The sequence below is a fragment of the Oncorhynchus nerka genome, linkage group LG4 (genome assembly GCF_034236695.1).
Source record: "Oncorhynchus nerka isolate Pitt River linkage group LG4, Oner_Uvic_2.0, whole genome shotgun sequence".
In the NCBI taxonomy this organism is placed as follows: Eukaryota; Metazoa; Chordata; class Actinopteri; order Salmoniformes; family Salmonidae; genus Oncorhynchus; species Oncorhynchus nerka.
Genome location: NC_088399.1, coordinates 23,365,702 through 23,393,545, shown reverse-complemented (window position 1 = coordinate 23,393,545; position 27,844 = coordinate 23,365,702). Strand labels below are relative to the sequence as shown.

The following is a 27,844-nucleotide window of genomic DNA, read 5'->3' as shown; positions in this document are numbered from 1 at the left end:
GAATGCCAGAGGGCTCTAGAGTGTCTTCTGGAGTGCCTCTGGAGGTATTGATACAACATCTCCACCTTAATTGGCGCATCTCTCACAATATCTGACGGCTTGAATTAACGGGTGAGGTATTTATCATGTTGGAAAATGAGGTTGTATTATCACTAGGATAACAAAATGCACTGGGAGAGAGAGAAGGATGGAGAGAGCTGTGATGTAAAATGATACACTAGTAGTCAAGTGTCACAATAATGAAATACCTCTTCCTTGAAATCAAATCAAATTGTATTAGTCACATGAGCAGAATACAACAGGTGTTACAGTGAAATGCTTACATACGAGCCCCTAACCAACAATGCAGTTAAAGAAATATGGATACGAATAAGAACTAAAAGTAACAAGTAATTAAAGAGCAACAGTAAAATAACAATAGCGAGACTATTTACAGGAGGGTACGGGTACAGAGTCAATGTGCGGGGACACCGGTTAGTTAAGGTAATATGTACATGTAGGTAGAGTTACTAAAGTGACTATGCATAGATGATAACAACAGAGAGTAGCAGCAGTGTAAAAGAGGGGGCAATGCAAATAGTCTGGGTAGCCATTTAATTATATGTTCAGGAGTCTTATGGCTTGGGGGTAGAAGCTGTTTAGAATCCTCTTGGACCAAGACTTGGCACTCCAGTATCGCTTGCCGCGCGGTGGTAGAGAGAACAATCTATGACTAGGGTTACTGGAGTCTTTGACAATTGTTAGGGCCTTCCTCTTGGCCCCAGTGATGTACTAGGCCTTTCGCTCTACCCTCTGTAGTGCCTTGCAGTCAGAGGCCGAGCAGTTGCCATACCAGGCAACCATGGAGGATAGGTTTTGTCGTGCCCTATTCACAACTGTCTTGGTGTGCTTGGATGGTTTCTGGGATAATGCTGTTGATATGAGCCATGACCAGCCATTCAAAGCACTTCATGGCTACAGACGTGAGTGCTACGGGTCGGTTGTCATTTAGGCAGGTTACCTTAGTCTTCTTGGGCACAGGCACTATGGTGATGTGCTTAAAACATTTTGATATTACAGACTCGGACAGGGAGAGGTTGAAAATGTCAGTGAAGACACTTGCCAGTTGGTCAGCGCATGCTCGCAGTACACGTCCTGTGGCCTTGTGAATATTGACCTGTTTAAAGGTCTTACATTGGCTGTGGAGAGCGGGATCACACAGTCTTTCGGAACAGTTGGTGCTCTTATGCATGTTTCAGTGTTATTTGCCTCGAAGCGAGCGTAGAAGTAGTTTAGCTCATCTGGTAGGCTTGTGTCACTGGGCAGCTCTCGGCTGTGCTTCCCTTTGTAGTCTGTAAGGGTTTGCAAGCCCTGTCACATCCGACAAGCTTCAAAGCAGGTGTACTACGATTCAATCTTAGTCCTGTATTGACGCTTTGCCTGTTTGATGTTTCGCTGGAGAACATAGCGGGATTTCTTATAAGCATCCGGGTTAGAGTCCCGCCCCTTGAGCCTTTAGAGGATGAGGATTTTGCCTGTAATCCCATGGCTTCTGGTTGGGGTATGTAGGTACGGTCACTGTAGGGACGACATCATCGATGCACTTATTGATGAAGCCAATGACTGATGTGGTGCCATCGGAGGAATCCCAGAACACATTCCAGTCTGTGCTAGCAAAACAGTCCTGTAGCTTAGCATCTGTGTCATCTGACAACTTTTTTTATTGCTCTAGTCACTGGTGCTTCCTGTTTTAATTTTTGCTAGCAAGCAGGAATCAGGAGGATAGAATTATGGTCAAATTTGCCAAATGGAGGGTGAGGGAGAACTTTGTATGCGTCTCTGTGTGTGGAGTAAATGTGGCCCCGAATTCTATTTTCTCTGGTTGCACATTTAACATGCTGATAGAAATTTGATAAAACGGATTTAAGATTCCCTGCATTAAAGTCCTTGGCTACTAGGAACGCTGCCTCTGGGTGTGTGTTTTCTTGTTTGTTCATGGCGGAATACAACTTATTCAATGCTGTCTTAGTGCCAGCCACTGACCGTGGTGGTATGTAAACAGCTACGAAAAATACAGATGAAAACTCTCTAGGTAGAAAGTGTGGTCTACAGCTTTTCATGAGATACTCTACCTCAGGCAAGCAATATCTCAAGACTTCCGTAGATATTGTGGACCAGCTGTTATTTCCAAAAATATGCTCAACCACGACTCTGTGAAGCATAAGATATAATGGACCTGATTAGTAAATATTATGGCATGTTTGAACAAAGACCTTGAAGAGTAAAGAAATGCAAACCCTTTTCCAATTGTGTAAACAGAACAAACGCCTTTCTGTTACTGTCCATCTTGGTGGCTGTCTGACGTTGTTTAGCAACAGCTATATGCGTTAAGTCTGCGTGTATCGATTCAGTGGCTCATTTATCAGTGCCACTACCGGTGTTCCTCAATAGCCCTCTTCAATCTGTCCCTGGCTGCCTTGCGTCTCTGATATCTCCTGTGTGAATTGACAGAGGAATGGTAGAAATGGCAGTTGTCAGAGACTGGCCGGAGACTAAATGCAGAGCTGCGTAGCTAGGCTAGAAGGCTTCTCTCCACTTTAAAAGGAAGGCTTCTCTCCACTTTAAAAGGCACATATTATCCACTGTAATTTGAAACTTTGGCTTAAGTAAACATGCCAGTTCAGGTACAGTATTGACAGTATCAGATATCAACCATTAAGACATTAATAACCATTAATATGCAATATGAGCATGGTGGTACTCAGTAGAAGTACCACTGCACAGGCACTAGCAGTATATTTGTAATGATAGGTAAGCACTGTTGAAGCAATCTGATGATGCAATTTCACAGAATAACCATGACCGCTTAAACCATTATCCTATCTTCCTCCGCATGCACACACACACACACACACACACACACACACATACACACACACTCACACGCCATTTCCTAATAACAGCAGCCCATCTCTCAGCAGTAATAGTGCCGGTCAAAAACCACAGAGCGTATAATAGAACAGTGAAACCTCTTTACACCTTACTGCCACTGCCGTCCCATGGTGCCTGTAAGAGCAGGGCTTTATGGGAAATGAAGTATTCCCGGAAGGACCACTGTGGGGTGAGTTTAAATGCTTGGACGGTTTTAATGGAATGACTCCGAACAAACCGCAAATGGTTTTCTGTCCATTTTTTTCACTCTTTTTTTCCCTGTCTCTCTTTGCAAAAGGACATACTGTAGTTACACAAGGCATCATGCATTTTGCATTATCTCACACTATCCTTTGAGTTGGAGAGGAACAGTCTGGAGCTGTAGGCTATCCTGGAATCCTTTCCATTTGGTTAGGTTAGGTCTAACCATGGGTTTCACCTTGTTTGATGAATCATTGAAAGGACATTATTGCAATGTTTTGGGTCATTGGTGATATGGAAACATAAGGATTTAGAGCACAGAACACACAATATATGTAATCCATCAAAGAGTATCAAGCACAGCACTATATTCAACCATATGGAATGGAGCACAGAAGTATAAATGCAATCCATCTACTGAGGGATACAGTCTGGTTTGCATGACTGGGATAGAGTACCAAGATAGAGCACTACACATTCCATCAAATGGAATGATATAAACACTATCTATCTACTTAGGGATACAGTCTGGTTTGCATGACTGGGATAGAGTACCAAGATAGAGCACTACACATTCCATCAAATGGAATAATATAAACACTATCTATCTACTTAGCCATACAGTATGCTGATACAGTATGGTTTGCGTGACGAATGTTGGGATTATGAACAGTACTTGACATTTGCCCCAGCGCAGATCTTCATCTGACCTATGACCCTTCAGCATCACCCAACGTTCTAAGCGTCAACACATCGCATATAGCAGAGAATCATTCAAATGAATATGTTGCCATGGAAACCGTCGGCAGCAACAATCATTGATACGGTAGCTGCCCTCCTCCGTCCGGCCTCCGGTCACAAACACATCACCCCCACACCACGAACCTTAAAGTGCAAGACATTAGTGCTTTACATTATCAGTGTAATCTCTCTTTAACTCCGTCAAACAAGTCCCCCTCTATAGCGGGAGGGAACAACCGCTGCTTTCAAGTCCTCATCACCTTATCTGACCAGCACAAGTGTAAACCTCCCCATGGACAGATCAGTCTAACACTCACTCTGAAATCCTTATCTGTGTAGTGTCACTAGGTTCACCACCCTCCTATCATTTGACATTTTAGTCATTTAGCACAGACTTTCCCAAACTTGGCTGCATGTTCTGTTTTTTGACCTAGCACTACACAGTTGTTTAAAACAACCAACTCATCATCAAGCTTTGCTTATTTGAATCAGCTGTGTAGTGCTCGGGCAAAAAACAAAACATGCACTCTGGGGGGGCCCCAGGACTGAGTTAGGGAAACCCTGGTTTAGCCGACGCTCTTATCCAGAACAACTTAAAGGAGAATTTAGGGTTAAGTGTCTTGCTCAAGGACAAATCAAAAGATTTTTCCCCTGGTCGACTCAGGGATTCAAAACCAGCGATGTTTCCCGCTCTTAACCGTTAGGCTACCTGGCGCCATCACAGCAATCCATTCCAGATCCCATCTGTCACTGTGCCCTGTCCCATATCTATCTGTGTAATATCATATTCTTTCTCAGCCACGTTGAATCATTAGTACACTGTAGGGATGTTAGGAGTATATTATATAAATATACCATGCCACTAGTTAAAGTATCTGCTTAATCAAAATGTCAATGTTCTCTGCAGCCAGGACAAACACACACATTTTTACTGAAGATATTTTATTACAATATCCAAAATGGAAAAGCCAGGTTGGTTATGTATATTGCAATGATCCCCTGCAGGAGAAATATTAATTTAATGCTGTTGATTATATTTGCCATGGTATTGGTCTCTATCGTCACCCACTTCACCTCAAAGCACAGCTTCTCTGGAAAATATTGAACTTTAGTCTGTTAACCTCTTAAGTCGACCCTCTACTTTTTCGAACATTCTGTTAAAAATCGCGCAACATTTCAGCACCCTGCTACTCATGCCAGGAATATAGTATATGCATATGATTAGTATGTGTGGATAGAAAACACTCAGACGTTTATAAAATTGGTTAAATCACGGCTGTGACTATAACAGAACGTGCGTTTCATCGAAAAGTGCAGGAAAATCTGATCACTGAAAATGGAAAAATATATCCATGCGCCACTTGAACCCATTGATAAACGTGAACCACATTAAATGGGGCCGAGGTTGCAATTACCTACAGCTTCCACACGATGTCAACAGTCTTGTCATTTGCCTACGATTTGTTTCTTGGTCAGACGGACACAAGGCAGCGCCTTTCTTCCGGTCTCCGACTGGATATTTTGGTTGAGATTTACCCGGACATTATTTCCAGACGTACAGCTATAGAATATACATCGCCTCGTGATCAATTTGAACGCTTATTAACGTTTACTAATACCTAAAGTTGCATTACAAAAGTATTTCGAAGTGTTTTGTGAAAGTTTATCGTCGACTTTTTTTATTTTAAAAAATGACGTTACGTTATAAAACGCTATTTTTTTCCTTGATCACACAGTCTTCATAGATCGATATCTAGGCTATATATGGACCGATTTAATCGGAAAAAAAGACCCAATAGTGATGTTTATGGGACATCTAGGAGTGCCAACAAAGAAGATGGTCAAAGGTAATGAATGTTTTATATTTTATTTGTGCGTTTTGTGTAGCGCCGACTATGCTAATTATTTTGTTTACGTCCCCTGCGGGTCTTTTGGGGTGTTACATGCTATCAGATAATAGCTTCTCATGCTTTCGCCGAAAAGCATTTTAAAAATCTGACTCGTTGCCTGGATTCACAACGAGTGTAGCTTTAATTCACTACCCTGCATGTGTATTTTAATGAACGTTTGAGTTTTAACTAGTACTATTAGCATTTAGCGTAGCGCATTTGCATTACCAGATGTCTAGATGGGATGCCTGCGTGTCAGGTAGGAGCAAGAGGTTAAGAAAGTTAAGTGCTGAATCAGAAAGTATGGGGTGCCTTGTTAGAACCATTGGCATCCCACCAACCCTTAACCCCTGACCCCTGAACCATAACTCACCACAGGAAGACAGCAACTGTCAGGGGTGAGAGTGGAGAAAAACAGTAAATTGCAGCCCGCACATGCACGCACACACACACACACACACACACACACACACACACACACACACACACACACACACACACACACACACACACACGTGCAAGCACTCAGCACAAATGTCTTCCCATCCCAGCCTCAACTCACACCGCAGATGAATTCTGACATAATCACTTTCCCAGCCTCCCTGTCAGGTGATTGACAGCTCCATGACCGCTGGGAAGGGTTCTGGATGGAACCCAAAAGGGTTCTACCTAGAACCAAAAGGGTTCTACCTGGAACCACAAAAGGTGATTGAAAGTGTTCTCTTATGGGGACAGCCGAAGAAACATTTTAAGTTCTAGTTAGCAACTTATTATCTAAGAGTGTATAAGTGCAGCTGGAGTAGACTGAGGTTAAAGCAGCCTAAACTGGCTATAACCAGGTAATTGCTTGCAGTTGATTGGATAGATACTGTATGTCTGTCTTCCTTCCTTCCTTTCTTCCTTGTTGGTGTTGTTGTTGGTGTGAGTTTGTATGTGAGAAAGGAAGGAGATGAATGAGAGGGTCTATTTAAACCCACCAGTGGCTCAGCCACAGCCAAGCCAAAACCACGGAGCCATTAAGAAAACATACTTAATTAATGGCTACTGTATGTAACCACTTAATGACTCTTTCCTTCAAGCTCCAAACACAGTGTCAAGGGCACCTACAACAGTGTCTCTCAGTCTTTCTTTCTCTCTCTCTCTCTCTCTAGCTCCACTACTCTCTCTCTTAGTCCCTTTACCTCCATCACTCTCTCTCTCTCTCTCTCTCTCTCTCTCTCTCTCTCTCTCTCTCTCTCTCTCTCTCTCTCTCTCTCTCTATCAGTCTGTCTGTCTATTCAATTCAATTTTAATGTAAGGCTTTATTGGCATGGGAAACATATGTTAACATTGCCAAAGCAAGTGAACTTGATAATAAACAAAAGTGAAATAAACAATCAAAATTAACAGTAGACATTACACTCACTGTCACATCCTGACCATAGAGAGCCCTTATTGTCTATGGTGGAGTAGGTCAGGGCGTAACTGGGGGTTAGTCTAGTTTATTATACAGTGGGGCAAAAAAGTATTTAGTCAGCCACCAATTGTGCAAGTTCTCCCACTTAAGAAGACGAGAGAGGTCTGTAATTTTCATCCAATTGTGCAAGTTCACTGACTTTAAAAGATGTGGAACCCAGATCACGCTGCATGTTGGTCCGAGTATGCTTCTAACGATCGTCACACTCACAAAAGATCTAAAGGAATAAAGACTTTACAAATGTCATATTATGTGTATATATACAGTGTTGTAACGATGTGCAAATAGTTGAAGTACAAAAGGGAAAATAAATAAGCATAAATAATGGTTGTATTTACAATGGTGTTTGTTCTTCACACATCTTTCTGCTGTGATGGCACACTGTGGTATTTCACCCAGTAGATATGGGAGTTTACCAAAATTGGGTTTGTTTTCGAATTCTTTGTGGATCTGTGTAATCTGAGGGAAATATGTGTCTCTAATATGGTCCTACATTTGGCAGGAGATTAGGAAGTGCAGCTCAGTTTCCACCTCATTTTGGGGGCAGTGAGCACATAGCCTGTCTTCTCTTGAGAGTCAGGTCTGCCTATGGCGGCCTTTCTCAATAGCAAAGCTATGCTCACTGAGTCTGGACATAGTCAAAGCTTTCCTTAAGTTTGGGTCAGTCACAGTGGTCAGGTATTCTGCCACTGTGTACTCTCTGTTTAGGGCCAAATAGCATTCTAGTTTGCTGTTTTTTTGTTAATTATTTTTAATGTGTCAAGTAATGATCTTTTTGTTATCTCATGATTTGGTTGGGTGTCTCTCCATTCATCTTTCTCCCCCACTCCTATCACACTGTATATTTCTCTCCCTCCGTCCCTCTCTCACTCCCTGTCTTTCTCAGTTTGCTTCTCTCTGTCCACCCTTTCTGACTGTCTTTCTCTCTTTCTCTCCATTTCTCACTCCCTGTCTCTTTCAGTATTTATTTCCGTCTCTCTCTCCTTGTTTCTCTCTCTTCCCCTCCATCTCTCACTCCCTGTCTCTCCGTCTTTCATTTTCTCTGTCTCTCTCTGTCTCTATCTCTTTCTCTCACTCTCTCTTTCCCTGTCTCTCTATTTATTTCCCTTCTCACTCCCTGTCTCTCTCTCTCTCTCTCTCTCTCTCTCTCTCTCTCTCTCTCTCTCTGTGGATTTTAGAGGGGGATTTGACAAAAACAGTGACAGACAAGATGGCGGAAGAGGACAGGGCTTTGGAAGAAGCTGAGTTCTAAAGTCTTTCCTTGTGGAGATCAGTAATATAATATGATCAAATTGGTAGAGGAAATATAATACAGAGAGATCCCCAGTTTGCACACTGTGAAGAGTTGTACAATATCAGCAGAAAGTATTTGGCTTATTGAGTAGTAGTAGTATTGTCATATCTTCTGGTTGTAAAAGGCAATCACAACAGACTGGGTTATGGGTTGAATAACCAGAAAGTATCACTTCAGAAAACGCAACAAATATGTTTTGTCCTGATTTCCAAAAGTGTGACGACAACCAATCACAATTTACTTCCAGAGAACTCCACAACAACATCCTCCGATTCTCTCCCTCCATTTCCTTTACATTATTCTCCTTTACTTTTTTCTCTCCTTTCTGCTATTACGCTAAAAAAGTAAGGAAAGAAAAACATGGTTTTTGGGACCCCATCCTTCTTTGTTTTTTTATTTGACATTTCAATCATTTAGAAGCCAGGGTTTTGGAATAACTGTGATCCGTGGGAATGGAGTGCTTAAACTCCTCATTTATTCAAACGGCAGAGACTGCTTTACCCCAGAGAGGCTAAATAATGGCATACAGTCTGCCAGATAGAATTTTTGATGGTGAATAAATTATGGACGGAAGAGGATAACTCTGTTAATATATAAGCCATGAGTTTGTCATAAGTATTTAATAGTACAGTAGGAACGGACGCATCGGTGCATCTCTCTGTTTATCGGAATCTAAATCTAATATCTGCCTTCAGAGAAGTTTGTCTCTCAGGCTATATCATCATCAGCACTTCATCTTGGTCTCCCTCCTACTATCCTTAGAATCCCCACTTCTATTTTCTCATATCTTTTTATCTCTCAACTGCCCATTTCTCCATGCCATCGCTCTGTCCCATCAGTGCTCAGATTCATAAGAAGACTATGTCTAAACCAGATGCTTATTTGAAAGACAGAATCAAAACCAGCAGGGCAGACACTCCGGCCCCTATGGAACAGAGGCACCCATCCCTGTCTAACATTTTGAGCCAAGGGGAAACTACAAATGTATCTGATACTTCCCTTTCCTCCAGTTTCCTCAAGTCAATTAAAGCAACAATTAACCTTGGGACACCTGATGGAGCCTGGCCCATAACGACGCCATTACGGTTCTCTGTTAGCTTAACTGCACTCATTACTGGGTAAATATATTACACCGGTTTGCAGGGGGAAACGGCCCCATTTGGCTCAGAACAGAGCCAATAATGTGATCAGGGAGAGGACTACTCTGTCAGGGAGACACAACTCAATCACCAGGACTTCACTACGTCTTTAACAGAAATACAATTAGGGTCTCTGTGCTTTGACTCGATGACAGATGCTGCCGTGCCATGTTTCCGAGCTTAATGCCCTAACAATAAGCTAGCACAAGGGCATTACTACTTTAAAAAATCATATTTGGCTGACTGACACTGTTTCATATTTCACTGATCTGTGGTAGAAAGTGGCTTTCTGTGTTGTTTCTATTTTCTGATGGCTTTTTCACACTGTGTCTACAGGCCTCCAGCAGGGGAAGGCAACTAGATTCAGCCGCGGGACAATTTTTGTCGGAGTGGATGGTCGGTCGGCCAAAAATAAATTGTACTTCAAAATAATAATCATTTCATACCTTGATTACATCAAGACACGATCACGTCTCTATTTATTTGTGGGAATACTACTATTTCCTAAATTAAGATTTTTTTTATGCTGAATTCCGGGTGATTGTACAGTCCTTTTTTTTTAACCAAAAACAAAAATTCTAAAAGAATCACAGTTGCCGACCACTGGGCTACTGGTATGTTGGTAGCTGGCATGTACAGTGTGTGTTGTTTAATGCGCTTATATTAAATGTTTCCTACATTTTCAATGTTTCCTACATTTTTTATTTACGTAAATGTATGCAGCAGTACAAAACGAATTTCCCAATTCAGGATGATAGACTAGTTTTCTCTATTAAACGGTATCTTGCCTCTCCTTCCTCCTCCTCCTCCTACTCCTCTTCTCCCTCCTCTGCCAGCCCACTTTGGCCTATTGATTAAATGCCTCTGTTTTCATTTGTGATTCACTTGTTCTCTGGCCTTATTAATATCCTTATTATTTACTGTTCAGGGTACATGTTGTGTGTCAGACACATTACTAATCCCTATAAGGGAGTGTGTTTGTGTCTGTGTCTGTGTCTGTGTGTGTGTGTGTGTGTGTGTGTGTGTGTGTGAGTGTGTGAGTGTGTGTGTGTGTGTGTGTGTGTGTGTGTCTGTCTGCATGCGTGCATGTGTCTGTGTGTGTGTGTGCATGCTTGAATGTGTGTGTGTGCACGCTTGAATTCTGCCTGTGTGTGTGTGTTTGCGTGCGTGCGTGCGTGCGTGCGCGTTCGTGTGTCCATGAAATAAAACCCCTTGATTAATAAGAAACCCAGCGAACAGAGAGAAGGGCGGGAAGCTGTGCAGCTCTTGTGCATCTCTATAAGAGTAGGACTTAATCTAACATCTCTATTTGATACCAGCAGCAGCATAGCAGCACAGCAGCACAGCATCAGCCCAGACAAGCAGACTAGCCAGCGCCAGACACCATATGAATGAATGGGAGCTCCATTACAGCCAGATTGAAATCACCTCAAGGAAATTGGACACTTCTCACTGCACTGATATGGACTTTGTCCCAAGTAGCACCCTATTTCCTATATAGTAAACTACTTTTGACCAGGGCACATAGGGCTACATAGGGAATAGGGTGCCATTTGGGATGCGGAAATGGAGATATAAACCAATCTGTCTGAAATATAGTCCTGCCAGGTGTCTATCAAGATGATTGAACTCCATACCTCATGCAGATACACTTTTTCTCTCCATTCCCTTTTCCACTTAGGCTCCTTTTGTACACTCCTATATTCTATTCCTTGCTTTTTAAAAAAGACTCTCTCCATCCCTCTCTCTCTCTTTCCATTATAGATACGTTCTGATGCCGCTGGATACAGATGCTATCAGAAACAGTTGTTTTGAATGGTCCAATAACAGGATATCTTCTATTAACTGCACACACAGGACCTGTAGAGCACATTTTATACATGTCATTAAAAACAATGCTCCTCTACTGCAGATGCAAAAACTCAAGCAAGTGTCACGTTCTGACCTTAATTTCCTTTGTTTTGTATTTATTTAGTATGGTCAGGGCGTGAGTTGGGTGGGTTGTCTATGTTTGTTTTTCTAGGTTTTGGGAATTTCTATGTTTCGGCCTAGTATGGTTCTCAATCAGAGGCAGGTGTCATTAGTTGTCTCTGATTGAGAATCATACTTAGGTAGCCTGGGTTTCACTGTGTGTTTGTGGGTGATTGTTTCCGTGTCTGTGTTTGTTCGCCACACGGTACTGTTTCGGTTTTGTTCACGGTTATTGTTTTGTATTCATTGAGTGTTCAGTGCATGTTTTTAAATAAACAACCATGGACACTTACCTCTTCAGACGAAGAGGAGGAAAACCATTACAGAATCACCCACCCACCAAGGACCGAGCGGCGTGGTAAAAAACAGCAGCGACGACAGCAGCAGCAGCAGCAACCACAGCGGCCAGCTAGAGTAGTTGTCCAGCCTGGGGAAGTGGTGCCAAGGTTGCGCACCAGAGCTCCAGTGCTCCCCCACAGCCCGGTCCTTCAGGCTCCTCCTAACACCAAGCCTCCTGAAGGTCTCCCCAGCCTGGTGGTTCCTGTGGCAGCCCCACGCACCAGGCTGTCTCTCTGTCTCCTCCCTGCAGGTGGTCCCGCCTGTCCGGCGCCGCTGCCGGAGCGTCCTGCCTGTCCGGCGCCGCTGCCGGAGCCTCCCGCCTGTCCGGCGCCGCTGCCGGAGCGTCCCGCCTGTCCGGCGCCGCTGCCGCAGTCTCCCGTCTGTCCGGCGCCGCTGCCGGAGCGTCCCGCCTGTCCGGCGCCGCTGCCGGAGCCTCCCGCCTGTCCGCCGCCGCTGCCGGAGCCTCCCGCCTGTCCGGCGCCGCTGCCGGAGCCTCCCGCCTGTCCGGCGCCGCTGCCGGAGCCTCCCGCCTGTCCGGCGCCGCTGCCGGAGCGTCCCGCCTGTCCGGCGCCGCTGCCGGAGCCTCCCGCCTGTCCGGCGCCGCTGCCGGAGCCTCCCGCCTGTCCGGCGCCACAGCGTCCGGCGCCGCTGCCGGAGCCCCTCAGCCCAGAGGCGCCAGAGCCCCTCAGCCCAGAGGCGCCAGAGCCCCTCAGCCCAGAGGCGCCAGAGCCCCTCAGCCCAGAGGCGCCAGAGCCCCTCAGCCCAGAGGCGCCAGAGCCCCTCAGCCCAGAGGCGCCAGAGCCCCTCAGCCCAGAGGCGCCAGAGCCCCTGCCCCTCTGTCCCGAGCCCCTCAGCCCAGAGGCGCCAGAGCCCCTGCCCCTCTGTCCCGAGCCCCTCAGCCCAGAGGCGCCAGAGCCCCTGCCCCTCTGTCCCGAGCCCCTCAGCCCAGAGGCGCCAGAGCCCCTGCCCCTCTGTCCCGAGCCCCTGCCCCTCTGTCCCGAGCCCCTGCCCCTCTGTCCCGAGCCCCTGCCCCTCTGTCCCGAGCCCCTGCCCCTCTGTCCAGAGCTTCTGCCCCTCTGTCCCGAGCTGCCCCTCTGTCCAGTGGGGTCATTGAGAGGGGTGGCCATGGTGAGAAAGCCACGGAGGCGGACAATAAGGCGGACTAAGACGATGTTGAAGTGGGGTCCGCGTCCTGCGCCAGAACCGCCACCGCGGACAGACGCCCACCCAGACCCTCCCCTATAGGTCAAGGTTTTGCGGCCGGAGTCCGCACCTTTGGGGGGGGGGCTGTCACGTTCTGACCTTAATTTCCTTTGTTTTGTATTTATTTAGTATGGTCAGGGCGTGAGTTGGGTGGGTTGTCTGTTTGTTTTTCTAGGTTTTGGGAATTTCTATGTTTCGGCCTAGTATGGTTCTCAATCAGAGGCAGGTGTCATTAGTTGTCTCTGATTGAAAATCATACTTAGGTAGCCTGGGTTTCACTGTGTGTTTCCGTGTCTGTGTTTGTTCGCCACACGGTACTGTTTCGGTTTTGTTCACGGTTATTGTTTTGTATTCATTGAGTGTTCAGTTCATGTTTTTAAATAAACAACCATGGACACTTACCACGCCGCATCTTGGTCCGATCCTTGCTACACCTCCTCTTCAGACGAAGAGGAGGAAAACCATTACAGCAAGGAAATCTAAACAACATCTCCCTCTGTGCAGACTGCAGAGAAAGGCACGCAAACTGTGTATAGCCACACACAATGCAGAAACACATGTGGAGGCACTTTCACAATATGTTGGTGCACAAACACACATGGTTTTGGATGAGCAAAAACAACAGGAAAAGTCTGTGCTGAAATATCTATGCCGAGCAAGGAAGCTCATGACGGAAAAAAAATACTTCCTTCCCATGCGCGCGGGGGGAGGGTACTGAGTGTCTTTGATGATTAAAATAGTGTCTCTCACTCTCAACTATATTGTACCTTGTCTAGCAGGTCTAACTCCTGATGTATCTGTCAGTAGCAGCTTCAGGAGGTATAACCCCTTTTCTTCTCATTCCATTCACCACTGCTCCCCTGAACACACACACCAATACAAGCTACTGTATAATTCTGTGTGTTTCCTGTTTGCATGTCCCAGAGCTGTTTGAACTTTCCTCGACGACAGTGATGACACTGCTGGTTTAGACAGACAGAGCTACCAGGCTCAACCCAGTATATCACTGTCACACTGTCTCTGGTCCAGTGTCTGTTTCATACTCTACACTACTGGGATCTGCCTGTATCCATCCATCCTCTCTATATCTACACTACTGGGATCTGCCTGTATCCATCCATCCTCTCTATATCTACACTACTGGGATCTGCCTGTATCCATCCATCATCTCTATATCTACACTACTGGGATCTGCCTGTATCCATCCATCCTCTCTATATCTACACTACTGGGATCTGCCTGTATCCATCCATCATCTCTATATCTACACTACTGGGATCTGCCTGTATCCATCCATCCTCTCTCTCTCTATACAACTGGGATCTGCATGTATCCATCCATCCTCTCTATCTCCATACTACTGGGATGTGGGGGCTGTGCTTTGGCAAAGTGGGTGGGGTTATATCCTTCCTGTTTGGCCCTGTCCGGGGGTATCATCGGATGGGGCCACAGTGTCTCCTGACCCCTCCTGTCTCAGCCTCCAGTATTTATGCTGCAGTAGTTTGTGTCGGGGGGCTAGGGTCCGTTTGTTATATCTGGAGTACTTCTCCTGTCTTATCCGGTGTCCTGTGTGAATTTAAGTATGCTCTCTCTAATTCTCTCTTTCTTTCTCTCTCTCAGACGACCTGAGCCCTAGGACCATGCCTCAGGACTACCTGGCATGATGACTCCTTGCTGTCCCCAGTCCACCTGGCTGTGCTGCTGCTCCAGTTTCAACTGTTCTGCCTGTGATTATTATTATTTGACCATGCTGGTCATTTATGAACATTTGAACATCTTGGCCATGTTCTGTTATAATCTCCACCCGGCACAGCCAAAAGAGGACTGGTGTCACGTTCTGACCTTAGTTCTTTTGTTATGTCTTTGTCTTAGTATGGTCAGGGCGTGAGTTGGGTAGGTTGTCTATGTTCTTTTTTCTGTGATTTGGGATTTCTGTGTTTGGCCTGGTATGGTTCTCAATCAGAGGCAGCTGTCAATCGTTGTCCCTGATTGAGAACCATACTTAGGTAGCCTGGTTTCACTTTTGGGTTGTGGGTGCTTATTTCCTGTTTAGTGTTTTTGTCTTTCACCTTACAGGACCGTTCGTTTGTTATTTATTGTTTTGTTCAGTGTTCTACTACGTCATTAAAAGCTATGAACACTTACCACACTGCGCATTGGTCCTCCTCTTCTTCCACCACAGACGAGAGTTACAACTGGCCACCCCTCATAGCCTGGTTCCTCTCTAGGTTTCTTCCTAGGTTTTGGCCTTTCTAGGGAGTTTTTCCTAGCCACCGTGCTTCTACACCTGCATTGCTTGCTGTTTGGGTTTTAGGCTTGGTTTCTGTACAGCACTTTGAGATATCAGCTGATATAAATACATTTGATTTGATTTGATCTGCCTGTATCCATCCATCCTCTCTATCTCTACACTACTGGGATCTGCCTGTATCCATCCTCTCTATCTATATCTACACTACTGGGATCTGCCTGTATCCATCCATCCTCTCTATCTCTACACTACTGGGATCTGCCTTTATCCATCCTCTCTATCTATATCTACACTACTGGGATCTGCCTGTATCCATCCTCTCTATCTATATCTACACTACTGGGATCTGCCTGTATCCATCCATCCTCTCTATCTCTACACTACTGGGATCTGCCTGTATCCATCCTCTCTATCTATATCTACACTACTGGGATCTGCCTGTATCCATCCATCCTCTCTATATCTACACTACTGGGATCTGCCTTTATCCATCCTCTCTATCTCTACACTACTGGGATCTGCCTGTGTCCATCCATCCTCTCTAACTCTACACTACTGGGATCTGCCTGTATACATCCATCCTCTCTAATTCTACACTACTGGGATCTGCCTGTATCCATCCATCCTCTCTAACTCTACACTACTGGGATCTGCCTGTATCCATCCATCCTCTCTAACTCTACACTACTGGGATCTGCCTGTATCCATCCATCCTCTCTATCTCTATACTACTGGGATCTGCCTGTATCCATCCATCCTCTCTAACTCTACACTACTGGGATCTGCCTGTATCCATCCATCCTCTTTATCTCTACACTACTGGGATCTGCCTGTATACATCCATCCTCTCTATCTCCATACTACTGGGATGTCGTGGTGTGGGGGCTGTGCTTTGGCAAAGTGGGTGGGGTTATATCCTTCCTGTTTGGCCCTGTCCGGGGGTATCATCGGATGGGGCCACAGTGTCTCCTGACCCCTCCTGTCTCAGCCTCCAGTATTTATGCTGCAGTAGTTTGTGTCGGGGGGCTAGGGTCCGTTTGTTATATCTGGAGTACTTCTCCTGTCTTATCCGGTGTCCTGTGTGAATTTAAGTATGCTCTCTCTAATTCTCTCTTTCTTTCTCTCTCTCAGAAGACCTGAGCCCTAGGACCATGCCTCAGGACTACCTGGCATGATGACTCCTTGCTGTCCCCAGTCCACCTGGCTGTGCTGCTGCTCCAGTTTCAACTGTTCTGCCTGTGATTATTATTATTTGACCATGCTGGTCATTTATGAACATTTGAACATCTTGGCCATGTTCTGTTATAATCTCCACCCGGCACAGCCAAAAGAGGACTGGTGTCACGTTCTGACCTTAGTTATTTTGTTATGTCTTTGTCTTAGTATGGTCAGGGTGTGAGTTGGGTAGGTTGTCTATGTTCTTTTTTCTATGATTTGGGATTTCTGTGTTTGGCCTGGTATGGTTCTCAATCAGAGGCAGCTGTCAATCGTTGTCCCTGATTGAGAACCATACTTAGGTAGCCTGGTTTCACTTTTGGGTTGTGGGTGCTTATTTCCTGTTTAGTGTTTTTGTCTTTCACCTTACAGGACCGTTCGTTTGTTATTTATTGTTTTGTTCAGTGTTCTACTACGTCATTAAAAGCTATGAACACTTACCACGCTGCGCATTGGTCCTCCTCTTCTTCCACCACAGACGAGAGTTACAACTGGCCACCCCTCATAGCCTGGTTCCTCTCTAGGTTTCTTCCTAGGTTTTGGCCTTTCTAAGGAGTTTTTCCTAGCCACCGTGCTTCTACACCTGCATTGCTTGCTGTTTGGGTTTTAGGCTTGGTGTCTGTACAGCACTTTGAGATATCAGCTGATATAAATACATTTGATTTGATTTGATCTGCCTGTATCCATCCATCCTCTCTATCTCTACACTACTGGGATCTGCCTGTATCCATCCTCTCTATCTATATCTACACTACTGGGATCTGCCTGTATCCATCCATCCTCTCTATCTCTACACTACTGGGATCTGCCTGTATCCATCCATCCTCTCTATCTCTACACTACTGGGATCTGCCTTTATCCATCCTCTCTATCTATATCTACACTACTGGGATCTGCCTGTATCCATCCATCCTCTCTATCTCTACACTACTGGGATCTGCCTTTATCCATCCTCTCTATCTATATCTACACTACTGGGATCTGCCTGTATCCATCCATCCTCTCTATATCTACACTACTGGGATCTGCCTTTATCCATCCTCTCTATCTCTACACTACTGGGATATGCCTTTATCCATCCTCTCTAACTCTACACTACTGGGATCTGCCTGTATCCATCCATCCTCTCTAATTCTACACTACTGGAATCTGCCTGTGTCCATCCATCCTCTCTAACTCTACACTACTGGGATCTGCCTGTATCCATCCATCCTCTCTATCTCTACGCTACTGGGATCTGCCTGTATCCATCCATCCTCTCTATCTCTACACTACTGGGGTCTGCCTGTATCCATCCTCTCTATCTCTACACTACTGGGATCTGCCTGTATCCATCCATCCTCTCTATCTCTACACTACTGGGATCTTCCTGTATCCATCCATCCTGCCTATATCTACAATACTAGGATCTGCCTGTATCCATCTATCTATCTATATTTGAGTCATTTAGCAGACGCTCTCAGAGCAACTTACAGGATCAATTAGGGTTAAGTGCCTTGCTCAAGGCCACATCGACAGATTTTCCCCTAACTGGCTCGGGGATTCGAACAAGTTACTGGCCCAACGCTCTTAACTGCTAGCCTACTACCTATCTCTCTCTCTCATTCTCTCTCACTTTCTTTCTGTCTTTCTCTTCCTCTCTCAAGGCTTCGGCTCAACCTTGCCATGTAAGTACAGAGAGAAACAGTGAGAGAAAGCAATGGGAGAAAAGTAAGAGAGTGGGACGTAATAAGGACATACAGAAGAACAAGGCAAAAGAAAATAAGTGAATTATGTTGTCATCTGCAGCTCATACACACAACACAGTAGCATGCACATATTTCCATCCAGAGAGACAAGAAATAACTAAGCACACTCCCTCGGGCGAAACCAGGGCCAAATGACTCTACCATCGTCCCACAAGTTACAATTTCACAATAACAATAAACCTACTGTACTTAGCTTATCAAAATATCACTGTCAGTACCACTAGAGATCAAATTGTTAATGATCTAAAAATACCTCAAACATATGAAAATATTTAAAGAATTCACAGTGTCATTCTAAAATATCCCAGCTATGATGAAATGCTTTAGAATCCATAATGGTACACATCCATAATAGTTGAGGTGAATTGGAGGGGTTTATTTAAGTCTGAAGGTTTGCTTTGCCTCGATAAACTTAACAAACCCCTCCCTCTAGACCATGGTTTGATTGAACACACACACGTTCACATAGAGCAGGAGACACACATTAACAAACCTCTCAAATACCTTGACACACCTTCTAACACTCTGACACGGTTGCTCACACATTCAGACACAGCTGCAGAAGCATAAACCTACATGCTCTCACAGTCATGTCAGAATTAGATGTTCAGCCATGTTTCTCAAACGTCATATTTCAAAGTTGTTCCAAACATCAAATTTGTATGTGTTTTAAGGTTGTGTGTGTGTTTGTGCGTATGCGGGTGTGATTGTGTACCTCAGCAGGTTCATTAGCTGGATAGGTTAAGCAAAAACAAACCCAGCTAAGCTGGGCCAGCCCCCCATCCAGCACGCACACATAGGTCCATTTCCCCTACACCAGCCTAAATACATCTGCTGGTGTAATGGATGAACTTCACCAAAAACAACAAGTTTTGGCATGTTTCACTCCCCAGGAATATTCTGTCCAGACGGAGAGACATTAATGAATGCTAAAAAATATACAGTATATGCTTCTCACAGTTGTGTCAAGTTGGCTGGCTGTTCTTTGGGTGATGGACCATTCTTGATACATACGGGAAACTGTTGAGCGTGAAAAGCGTTGCTGTCCTTGACACAAACCGGTGCGCCTGGCACCTACTACCATATCCCCTTCAAAGGCACTTAAATATTTTGTCTTGCCTTTTCACCCTCTGAATGGCTCATATAAACAATATATGTCTCAAGGCTGAAAAATCATTCTTTAACTTGTCTCCTTCCCTTCATCTACACTGATTGAAGTGGATTTAACATCCATTAGGGATCAAAGTTTTGACCTGAATTCACCTGGTCAGTCTATGGCATGGACAGAGCAAGTGTTCTTAATGTTTGTTACAGTACCAGTCAAAGGTTTGGACACACCTACTCATTCCACGGTTTTTCTTTATTTTTACTATTTTCTACATTGTAGAATAATAATGATGACATCAAACTATGAAATAACACATATGGAATCATGTAGTAAGCAAAACGTGTTAAATCAAATTATATTTTACATTTGAGATTATTCAAAGTAGCCATCCTTTGCCTTGATGGCAGCTTTGCATGGTCTTGGCATTCTCTCACCCAGCTTCATGATGTAGTAACCTGGAATGCATTTCAATTAACAGGTGTGCCTTGTTAAAAAAACTTTCCTTCTAAATGTGTTTGAACCAATCATTTGAAGGGTTGGTATACAGAAGATAGCTCTATTTGATAAAAGACCAAGTCTGTGTTATGGCAAGAACAGCTCAAATAAGCAAAGAGAAACGACAGTCCATCATTACTTTAAGACATGAAGGTCAGTCAATCCAGAAAATGTCAAGAACTTTGAAAGTTTCATCAAGTGCAGTCGCAAAAACCATCAAGTGCTATGATGAAATTGGCTCTCATGAGGACTGCCACAGGAAAGGAAGACCCAGAGTTACCACTGCTGCAGAGGATAAGTTCATTAGAGTTACCAGCCTCAGAAATTGCAGCTCAAATAAATGCTTCACAGAGTACAGGATATATATATATATATATATTGATCCCTAATATATATATATATATATATATATATATATATATATATATATATATATATATACACTGTATAGATAGAGAGACACAGAGAGAGAAATAAAGAGTGAAAGAGATGAGAGAGGAGGAAAGAGAGAGAGGAGAGAGAGAGAGAGAGAGAGAGAGGGGAGGGAGAACAGGTGGATAGAGGAAGGAGAGGAAGGGTGACTGAATGATAGAAGTTTGAGCCCTCTAGTGTTAGTTTGTTGTGGCACAGCTAGTCTGTGTGGGAGTGTGTGTTTGTGTGTATGTTCCGGGGGGGTAAAGGTGAACTACAGTGGTATTCTCCTCGTGTACACACTCCTCTCTTCTCTACAGAATGTTCTGTGCTTTCAGAAAACATTATTGATTACCATGGTTCCCATAGAGAGATGGCAAATCCTTACCGGGCCTCAATGAGATCTCATCCCCTGTGTGTGTGTGTGTGTGTGTGTGTGTGTGTGTGTGTGTGTGTGTGTGTGTGTGTGTGTGTGTGTGTGTGTGTGTGTGTGTGTGTGTGTGTGTGTGAGAGAGAGAGATAGAGACATTGTTCCACCACTGCTTCTAGTTAGGGGTGTGGTGTATGCGTGAATAAATGTGGGTGTACAGTATGTGTTGTGTGCTTTTAGAGTGTGTATTAGTGTTAAGGGGATTATACTATTATACTATACTATTACACTGTACTAGTTATTTTAAAATAGTTATATTATAAGAGTTATACTATTGTAGTTGTATTATACTAGTTATATTATACTAGTTATACTTTACTAGATATATTAGACTGTGCATATTATACTAGTTATACTATACTAGTATATATTACACTAGTTATACTATTCTAGTTATATTATACTAGTTATATTGTACTCGTTATACTATACTAGTTGTATTATACTAGTTATATTATGCTAGTTTTATTACACAAGTTATACTATACTAGTTATCCTATTCAAGTTATATTATACTAGTTATACTATTCTAATCATATTATTGTCAGCGTCGTGTGTATAGGTGGCAGGGAAGTCAGGCGCAGGAGAGTCAAAATTAAGTGTAAATGGAGACTTTTAATAAATGTCAACAGAACATGCTCCATAACACTAAAACGTACAGACATGGAAAAACATGGGTACGAGGACCCGTCGCGCACCAACACAACAAAATAACAACACTGACAATAAAACAATCTCTGACAAAGACATGAGGGGAAACAGAGGGTTAAATACACAGCAGGTAATGAATGGGATTGAAAACAGGTGTGTGGGAAGACAAGACAAAACCAATGGAAAATTAAAAAAGGATCAATGATGGCTAGAAGACCGGTGACGTCGAACGCCGAGCACCGCCCGAACAAGGAGAGGCAACGACTTCGGTAGACAATTATACTAATTATACTATACTAGTGATACTATACTAGTTATAATATACTAGCTGTATTATACTAGTTATACTATACTAGTTATAATATAATAGCTGTATTATACTAGTTATACTATACTAGTTATAATATAATAGCTATATTATGCTAGTTATACTATACTTGTTAAATTATACTAGTTATACTATACTAGTTATATTATACGAGTTATTCTATACTTGTTATATTATACTAGTTATACCATTCTAGTTATATTATACTAGTTATACCATTCTAGTTATATTATACTAGTTAATACCATTCTAGTTATATTATACTAGTTATACTATACTAGTGATACTATACTAGTTGCACTACTCTAGTTGTATTATACTAGTTATATTATGCTTGTTATTCTATTTTAGTTATATTATACTAGTTATACAGTACTAGTTATATTATACTAGTTATACAACACTAGTTATACAATACTAGTTATATTATACAAGTTATACTATACTAGTTATATTATACTCGTTATATTGTGCTAGTTATACTATACTAGTTATATTATGCTATGCAGGTTTATGTCCAGTATGTGTTAAATTCATTTTCTAGTGTAGTAGCCAAAATGTTTTATCCTTAAATAATTCAAATATTCTTTCCTATGTCTTTACTAAAGCGAAGTACTCCATAATGGGTCCATGTCTGATGAAAGGTATAGATTTGGCCTGATCTTTGACCTGAGGATAGGATTGCTGCATCTTTAAATAGAGTGTGACTATACTGACAGAAAAGGTGTTCTTTTTCACCATGATGTTCTCTTAATAGACACTGTAACTGTTAAGCATTGCCAGAAGATCCCCATTCTAACACCCAGTGGTGATACTATAATGTGTGTCCAGCCCTGTGGGTCTGCTCTGTAACCAACCCATTAAACAACCACACGACGCACTTCACATAGAACGTGAGTGTGTGGGTTTCAAGACACATTTGTGGGTTTTAGGTGCATACACAAGAGTGTGTGTGTTTGTGTTTGTTTGAGAGAGCGAGCGAGAGAGCGAGAGAGCGAGAGAGAGAGATTCTGTGAGGAAGACTGAATTCATGACTGCGTCCGTACGCGTGGACCTGCTCATTTGGAATCAATGGCCAATTGCACCTAATTCACGTGTGCGTGCGAAATGGGCTCGGACGGGAGTGAGACTGGGACCAATGGACAGATAGCTCAGTTTCAATTTAGATTTGGCTTCAGACCAATCAAATCACTTTCTTAACCAAATGTAATCTTCTGAAAAATGTGTCTGTTTCTGGTCTGCTTGTGTTGATATCCTGCATCAGCTTGTTAAATCGGCCCTTTCCTAAGCCATGGGTGGAGATGGGGATTTGGACATGTGGTTATGACGTTATTCCCTGATATAACCATAAATGAATACATTATATATACAAAGGTATGTGGACAGTCCTTTAAATTAGTGGATTTGGCTATTTCAGCCTCATCCGATGCTGACAGGTGAATAATATTGAGCACACAGCCATGCACTCTTCATAGACAAACATTGGCAGTAGAATGGCCTTACTGAAGAGCTCAGTGACTTTCAACCTGGATGCCACCTTTCCAACAAGTCAGTTCGTCAAATTTCTGCCCTGCTAGAGCTGCAGGGGTCAACTGTAAGTGCTGTTATTGTGAAGTGGAAATGTCTAGGAGCAACAACGGCTTAGCCGCGAAGTGGTAGCCACATAGGCTCACAGAACGGGCCCGCCGAGTGCTGAAGTGCACAGCGCGTAGAAATGATCTGTCCTATTTTGCAACACTCACTACCGTGTTCCAAACTGCCTCTGGAAGCAACGTCAAGAACTGTTTGTCGGGAGCTTCATGAAATGGGTTTCCATGGCCGAACAGCCGCACACAAGCCTAAGATCAGCATTTGCAATGCCAAGCATTAGCTGGAGTGGTGTAAAGCTCGCCTTCATTGGACTCTGCAGTGGAAATGCGTTTTCCAGGGAACTGAATCACTCTTCACAATCTGGCAGCCGACGGGCGATTCTGGGTTTGGTGGATGCTAGGAGAATGCTCCAATGCATAGCGCCAACTGTAAAGTTTGGTGCAGGAGGAATATTAGTCTGAGGCTGTTTTTCATGGTTCGGGCCCCTTAGTTCCAGTGAAGGGAAATCTTAACGCTACAGCACACAATGACATTCTAGACGATTCTGTGCTTCCAGCTTTGTGGCAACAGTTTGGGGAAAGCCCTTTCCTGTTTCAGCGTGACAATGTCCCGTGCACAAAGCGAAGCCCATACAGAAATGGTTTGTAGAAATCGGTGTGGAAGAACTTGACTGGCCTGCACAGAGCCCTGACTTCAACCACATCGAACACCTTTGGGATTAATTGGAACGCTGACTGCAAGCCAGGCCTAATCACCCAACATCAGTGCCCAACCTCACTAATGCTCCTGTGGCTGAATGGAAGCAAGTCCCCGCAGTAATGCTCCAACATCTAGTGGAAAGTCTTCCCAGAAGAGTGAAGGCTGTTATAGCAGCAAAGGGGGGACCAACTCATCATTAATGCCGATGATTTTGGAATGAGATGTTCGACTTGCAGGTGTTCATATACCTTTGGTCATGTGTACGTTGTGAGTTCAATATGTAGCCAAGTAGTCCCACCTTAAGTAGCTAGCTAACTTAGCTGGCCCATTGTTGCCCATGGGAGGAAGTTAAGCTAGCAAGCATTTTAGCTATGAACACAAAAACTAAAAGTATATGGTGTGACAGGGCCATATACCGTTTTCCAACATGAAAGAGAGGAGGTTAGCATTGGAGTTCAACAAGTCTTCAAGTAGGTTGAGTAAAAAAAAATTTTTTACACACACACACACACACACACACACACACACACACACACACACACACACACACACACACACACACACACACACACACACACACAGAGGAACAGAGAAATCAGTACCATGGACAGCCATGTGATATTTAGCAACATTGATTGGAGTAAATTGTTTTTGGTATTTTTAAGTTTGTTTTCAGTATATTAAACTAAGCATTTAGAGCCTTGTTGATTGGATGATGTTTACATTTTGAATTTGAAATGGTGCTCAAATAGCGGAGGCAGTGCTCCTGTTGTCTTTGTGCTGATTTGTGTTAACTCCGTGGTTCTAAATCAGTAGTTGATTAGTAAACTGTCAAAAACAATAACCTACTTGACCATGCTGCAGGTGATATAACTGTTTGTTACATGCAATATTTGCTTGGTGGACTTCAGACATATGTTCCTCTCCAGTTTTGTGATGAAACAAACGTATGTTTAGTTTAATGTATTACGCCACTGTGTGACTGTTGTCATTTTGTTGTCACGGATTTATTGTATATCAGGGTGGCGTATGAATTAATATGCTATAGCGCAAACAACGCAATTATCACAACATAGGTTGTAATATGGCTTTTTTACTGTCTTGGCTTTTCCCCACGCACCGCTACTGTCTCCATCACCTCATCTACAGCCCTAGCGTCCCCCGTCACTATATTACCTTGCACTGACCTTGCGATCACACATGAACTATTCCCCAAAATGATCTTGACCGCCCGCAACACAGCGCACGTCCGCGTACATCTCCATTCATCTGAACTGCGTGGTCAGACTACTAGGCGTTTTCTCCGTCGGTCTTTCATAGAAATGAGCTAGCAAATGTGTCCCTTAACCCTTAGGACACTTAGGAAAGATCACGACAGCACGTTTGAACATAATTAATCTAATTAGCTTTAACTAGGTAGAAACATAATAGGGGGGGGGGGGGCGATGCACGACCAGCCCAGCAGATGAATTCCACATCTACCGTATATAATTCGGAGATGGAAAAGACAATATCACACTGTCCAAGGGGTCCAAAATCTCTTCCCCTTTTCTCGCCTTTTTCTCGATCAGTAAAGCAATTCCGACTGGAGATAATATCACCGTATCTTCCGAGGCTTGCGTTAGGGGGAAAAAATAACCTATTAGCCCCCCACTTGATCGAAGCTGGGTTACAAACTGTGACAGGAACAAGAAGTGCCAGAGCGAGGGGAGAGACCGCTGGGGAGAGAGTGGAGAGGCCGCTGGGGAGAGAGGGGAGCTCCGCGGCGCTACTCCCACAGAACAGAGCGCTGCCCCAAAAATACAACAGGGCTTCGCTTCCCGCGGGAGGAACATGAAATCCTGCGCCAAAGGTGCAACTGCCTGTCTGGCGCTCTATGCAAAACCTATAAAGCCTTACAACGTACAGCTGCCCTGGGAAAAGGGTTACATGGAGGCTTCCCACGTACCTGGTTTTTATGCCGTGGTCCATCTTCGAGTTCCGAAGTGCTGTTCATGATTCCCCGTCGGTCATTTACCATTCTCCGGAGAACCTTTAGACCAAAGCCGCCTGTTGGTACCAGGCGGGGGGAAAGGAGAACGCTCTATTAGTCTCTTTCCGGACGATCTACTCCATAGAACGGGGTGTTAGCTCTAAGTGTTCACGTACAGAGGGAGAGAGAAGCTAAACTACTTCTCGACCACACGGGCTGGCTACGGTTCTAGAAGGAGTAATGGGGAAGCTACAGCCACACACATTGTGAGCTCATACCCAACGCACAGACCTGAACTTCTTTGCCTCTCTGGGTTGTAAATTCGGTTAATTTTGTCCGTTACCTTCGACAGGCAACAACCTATAACAATCAGAGATCAAAGAAAGTCCAAGTGAGAAAATGAACAGAGAATCCAATGAAAAGGTCACTTGGATAGCAGGAATATATTCCAAATAAATGTGTCTACTAAAAAAACCTCATTAGCGCTCTCCTTACAGAACTGCTCTCACCAATCGTTCAGCAAGTGCCAAGAATGTGTTATCCTCAGTATTGAAGAAGTAAAAAAACAAATTTTTAGTTACTTCCAGACTGCCCCGTTTTGAGTGAAAAGGATAAAGCCAAGGTACAGTGCAATAGCCTATCGCCCGCTACATTGCTATGTGGTGGGGTTGATTTCTTCCCACAATTGAGTGATGACTGCAAGGCTCCGGTCAGCGGCAGTTTAGTAGCTGATATGCATGAGGATGGTTATTTCGCACAGATGCTTTTGCCAAGTGCCGTTCAGGCAGATTAGCGGGCTCGGTTCGTGTGCGGCGTGGGGCGCTCCGTGCCTCCGAAGCTGTCAATCAGCGCGTTCCCCTCCGTGCGCGAAGCGCGTTCCACCATGCTCTCGTTCTGCTCGACTGTTCTGCTGTGCCCTCCGCGCGCATCTGGCTGGTGCTGTGCCTCTGTCGCTGCCTTCTAATTGTTGTGTTGCTACCAACAGGCTACAGATGAAACATCTGGGTTGAAGCAAAAGCATGTCGTTGCCTGATTAACGTAAGCTACTTATTTTTCACAGCATGTGGATGAACAAAATATATGTACCATATGCAGCATAACCTACATTTGTTTGCTACCTAACTCTGATAACAGGTTATTACATGGATTAGATATTAAACATAGTAGGACACAGTTTGGCTATGTTTATAGCATGTACACTGCCTTCAGAAATTATTCAGACTACTTGATTTTTTACACATTTTGTTATTTACATTTACATTTACATTTAAGTCATTTAGCAGACGCTCTTATCCAGAGCGACTTACAAATTGGTGCATTCACCTTATGTTGAAAAGTAAGAATAAAATGTATTTACTTGTCCTTTTTGTCAAAGTTCCACACACAATATTATGTAAGGTCAAAGTGAAAAAAACATTTGATGATAAAAATTAATAAATAAAACACTAATATATCTTGATTAATTAAGTATTCAACCCCGTGAGTCAATATTTTATAATCACCTTTGGCAGTGATTACAGCTGTGAGTGTTTTTGGGTAAGTCTCTAAGAGCTTTGCATAGCTGGATTTTACAATACTTGCCCATTATTCTTTAAAATATTATTCAAGCCCTGTCAAGTTGGTTGTTGATCATTGCCATAGATTTTCAAGACGATTTAAGTCAAAATTGTAACTAGGCCACTCAGGAACATTCAATGTCCTCTTGGTAAGCAACTACAGTGTACATTTGGCCTTGTGTTTTTGGTTATTGTCCTGCTGAAAGGTGAATTTGTCTCTCAGTGTCTTGTGTAAAGCAGACTGAAC

The 27,844-nt window shown here is 43.7% G+C and overlaps 1 protein-coding gene across 2 annotated transcripts in view; it reads right to left on the bottom strand.

The window, feature by feature from the left end:
- The window catches only part of LOC115120737 (fibrinogen C domain-containing protein 1-like), a 241,946-nt gene extending 214,975 nt beyond the window's left edge, over positions 1 to 26,971 (bottom strand). Inside the window, exons 1-2 of one of the 2 annotated variants that reach the window (XM_029649723.2) lie at positions 26,551 to 26,971; positions 26,018 to 26,401 (exon numbers count right to left, since the gene is read on the bottom strand). In XM_029649723.2, coding sequence (XP_029505583.1) covers positions 26,018 to 26,089 — 72 coding nt within the window. In that variant the 5' untranslated portion in view covers positions 26,090 to 26,401; positions 26,551 to 26,971. Of the gene's footprint in view, positions 1 to 26,017 lie in introns of both variants that reach the window. The other variant, XM_029649730.2, reaches the window with a different exon arrangement.
- Between the last annotated feature and the right edge of the window lie 873 nt (positions 26,972 to 27,844).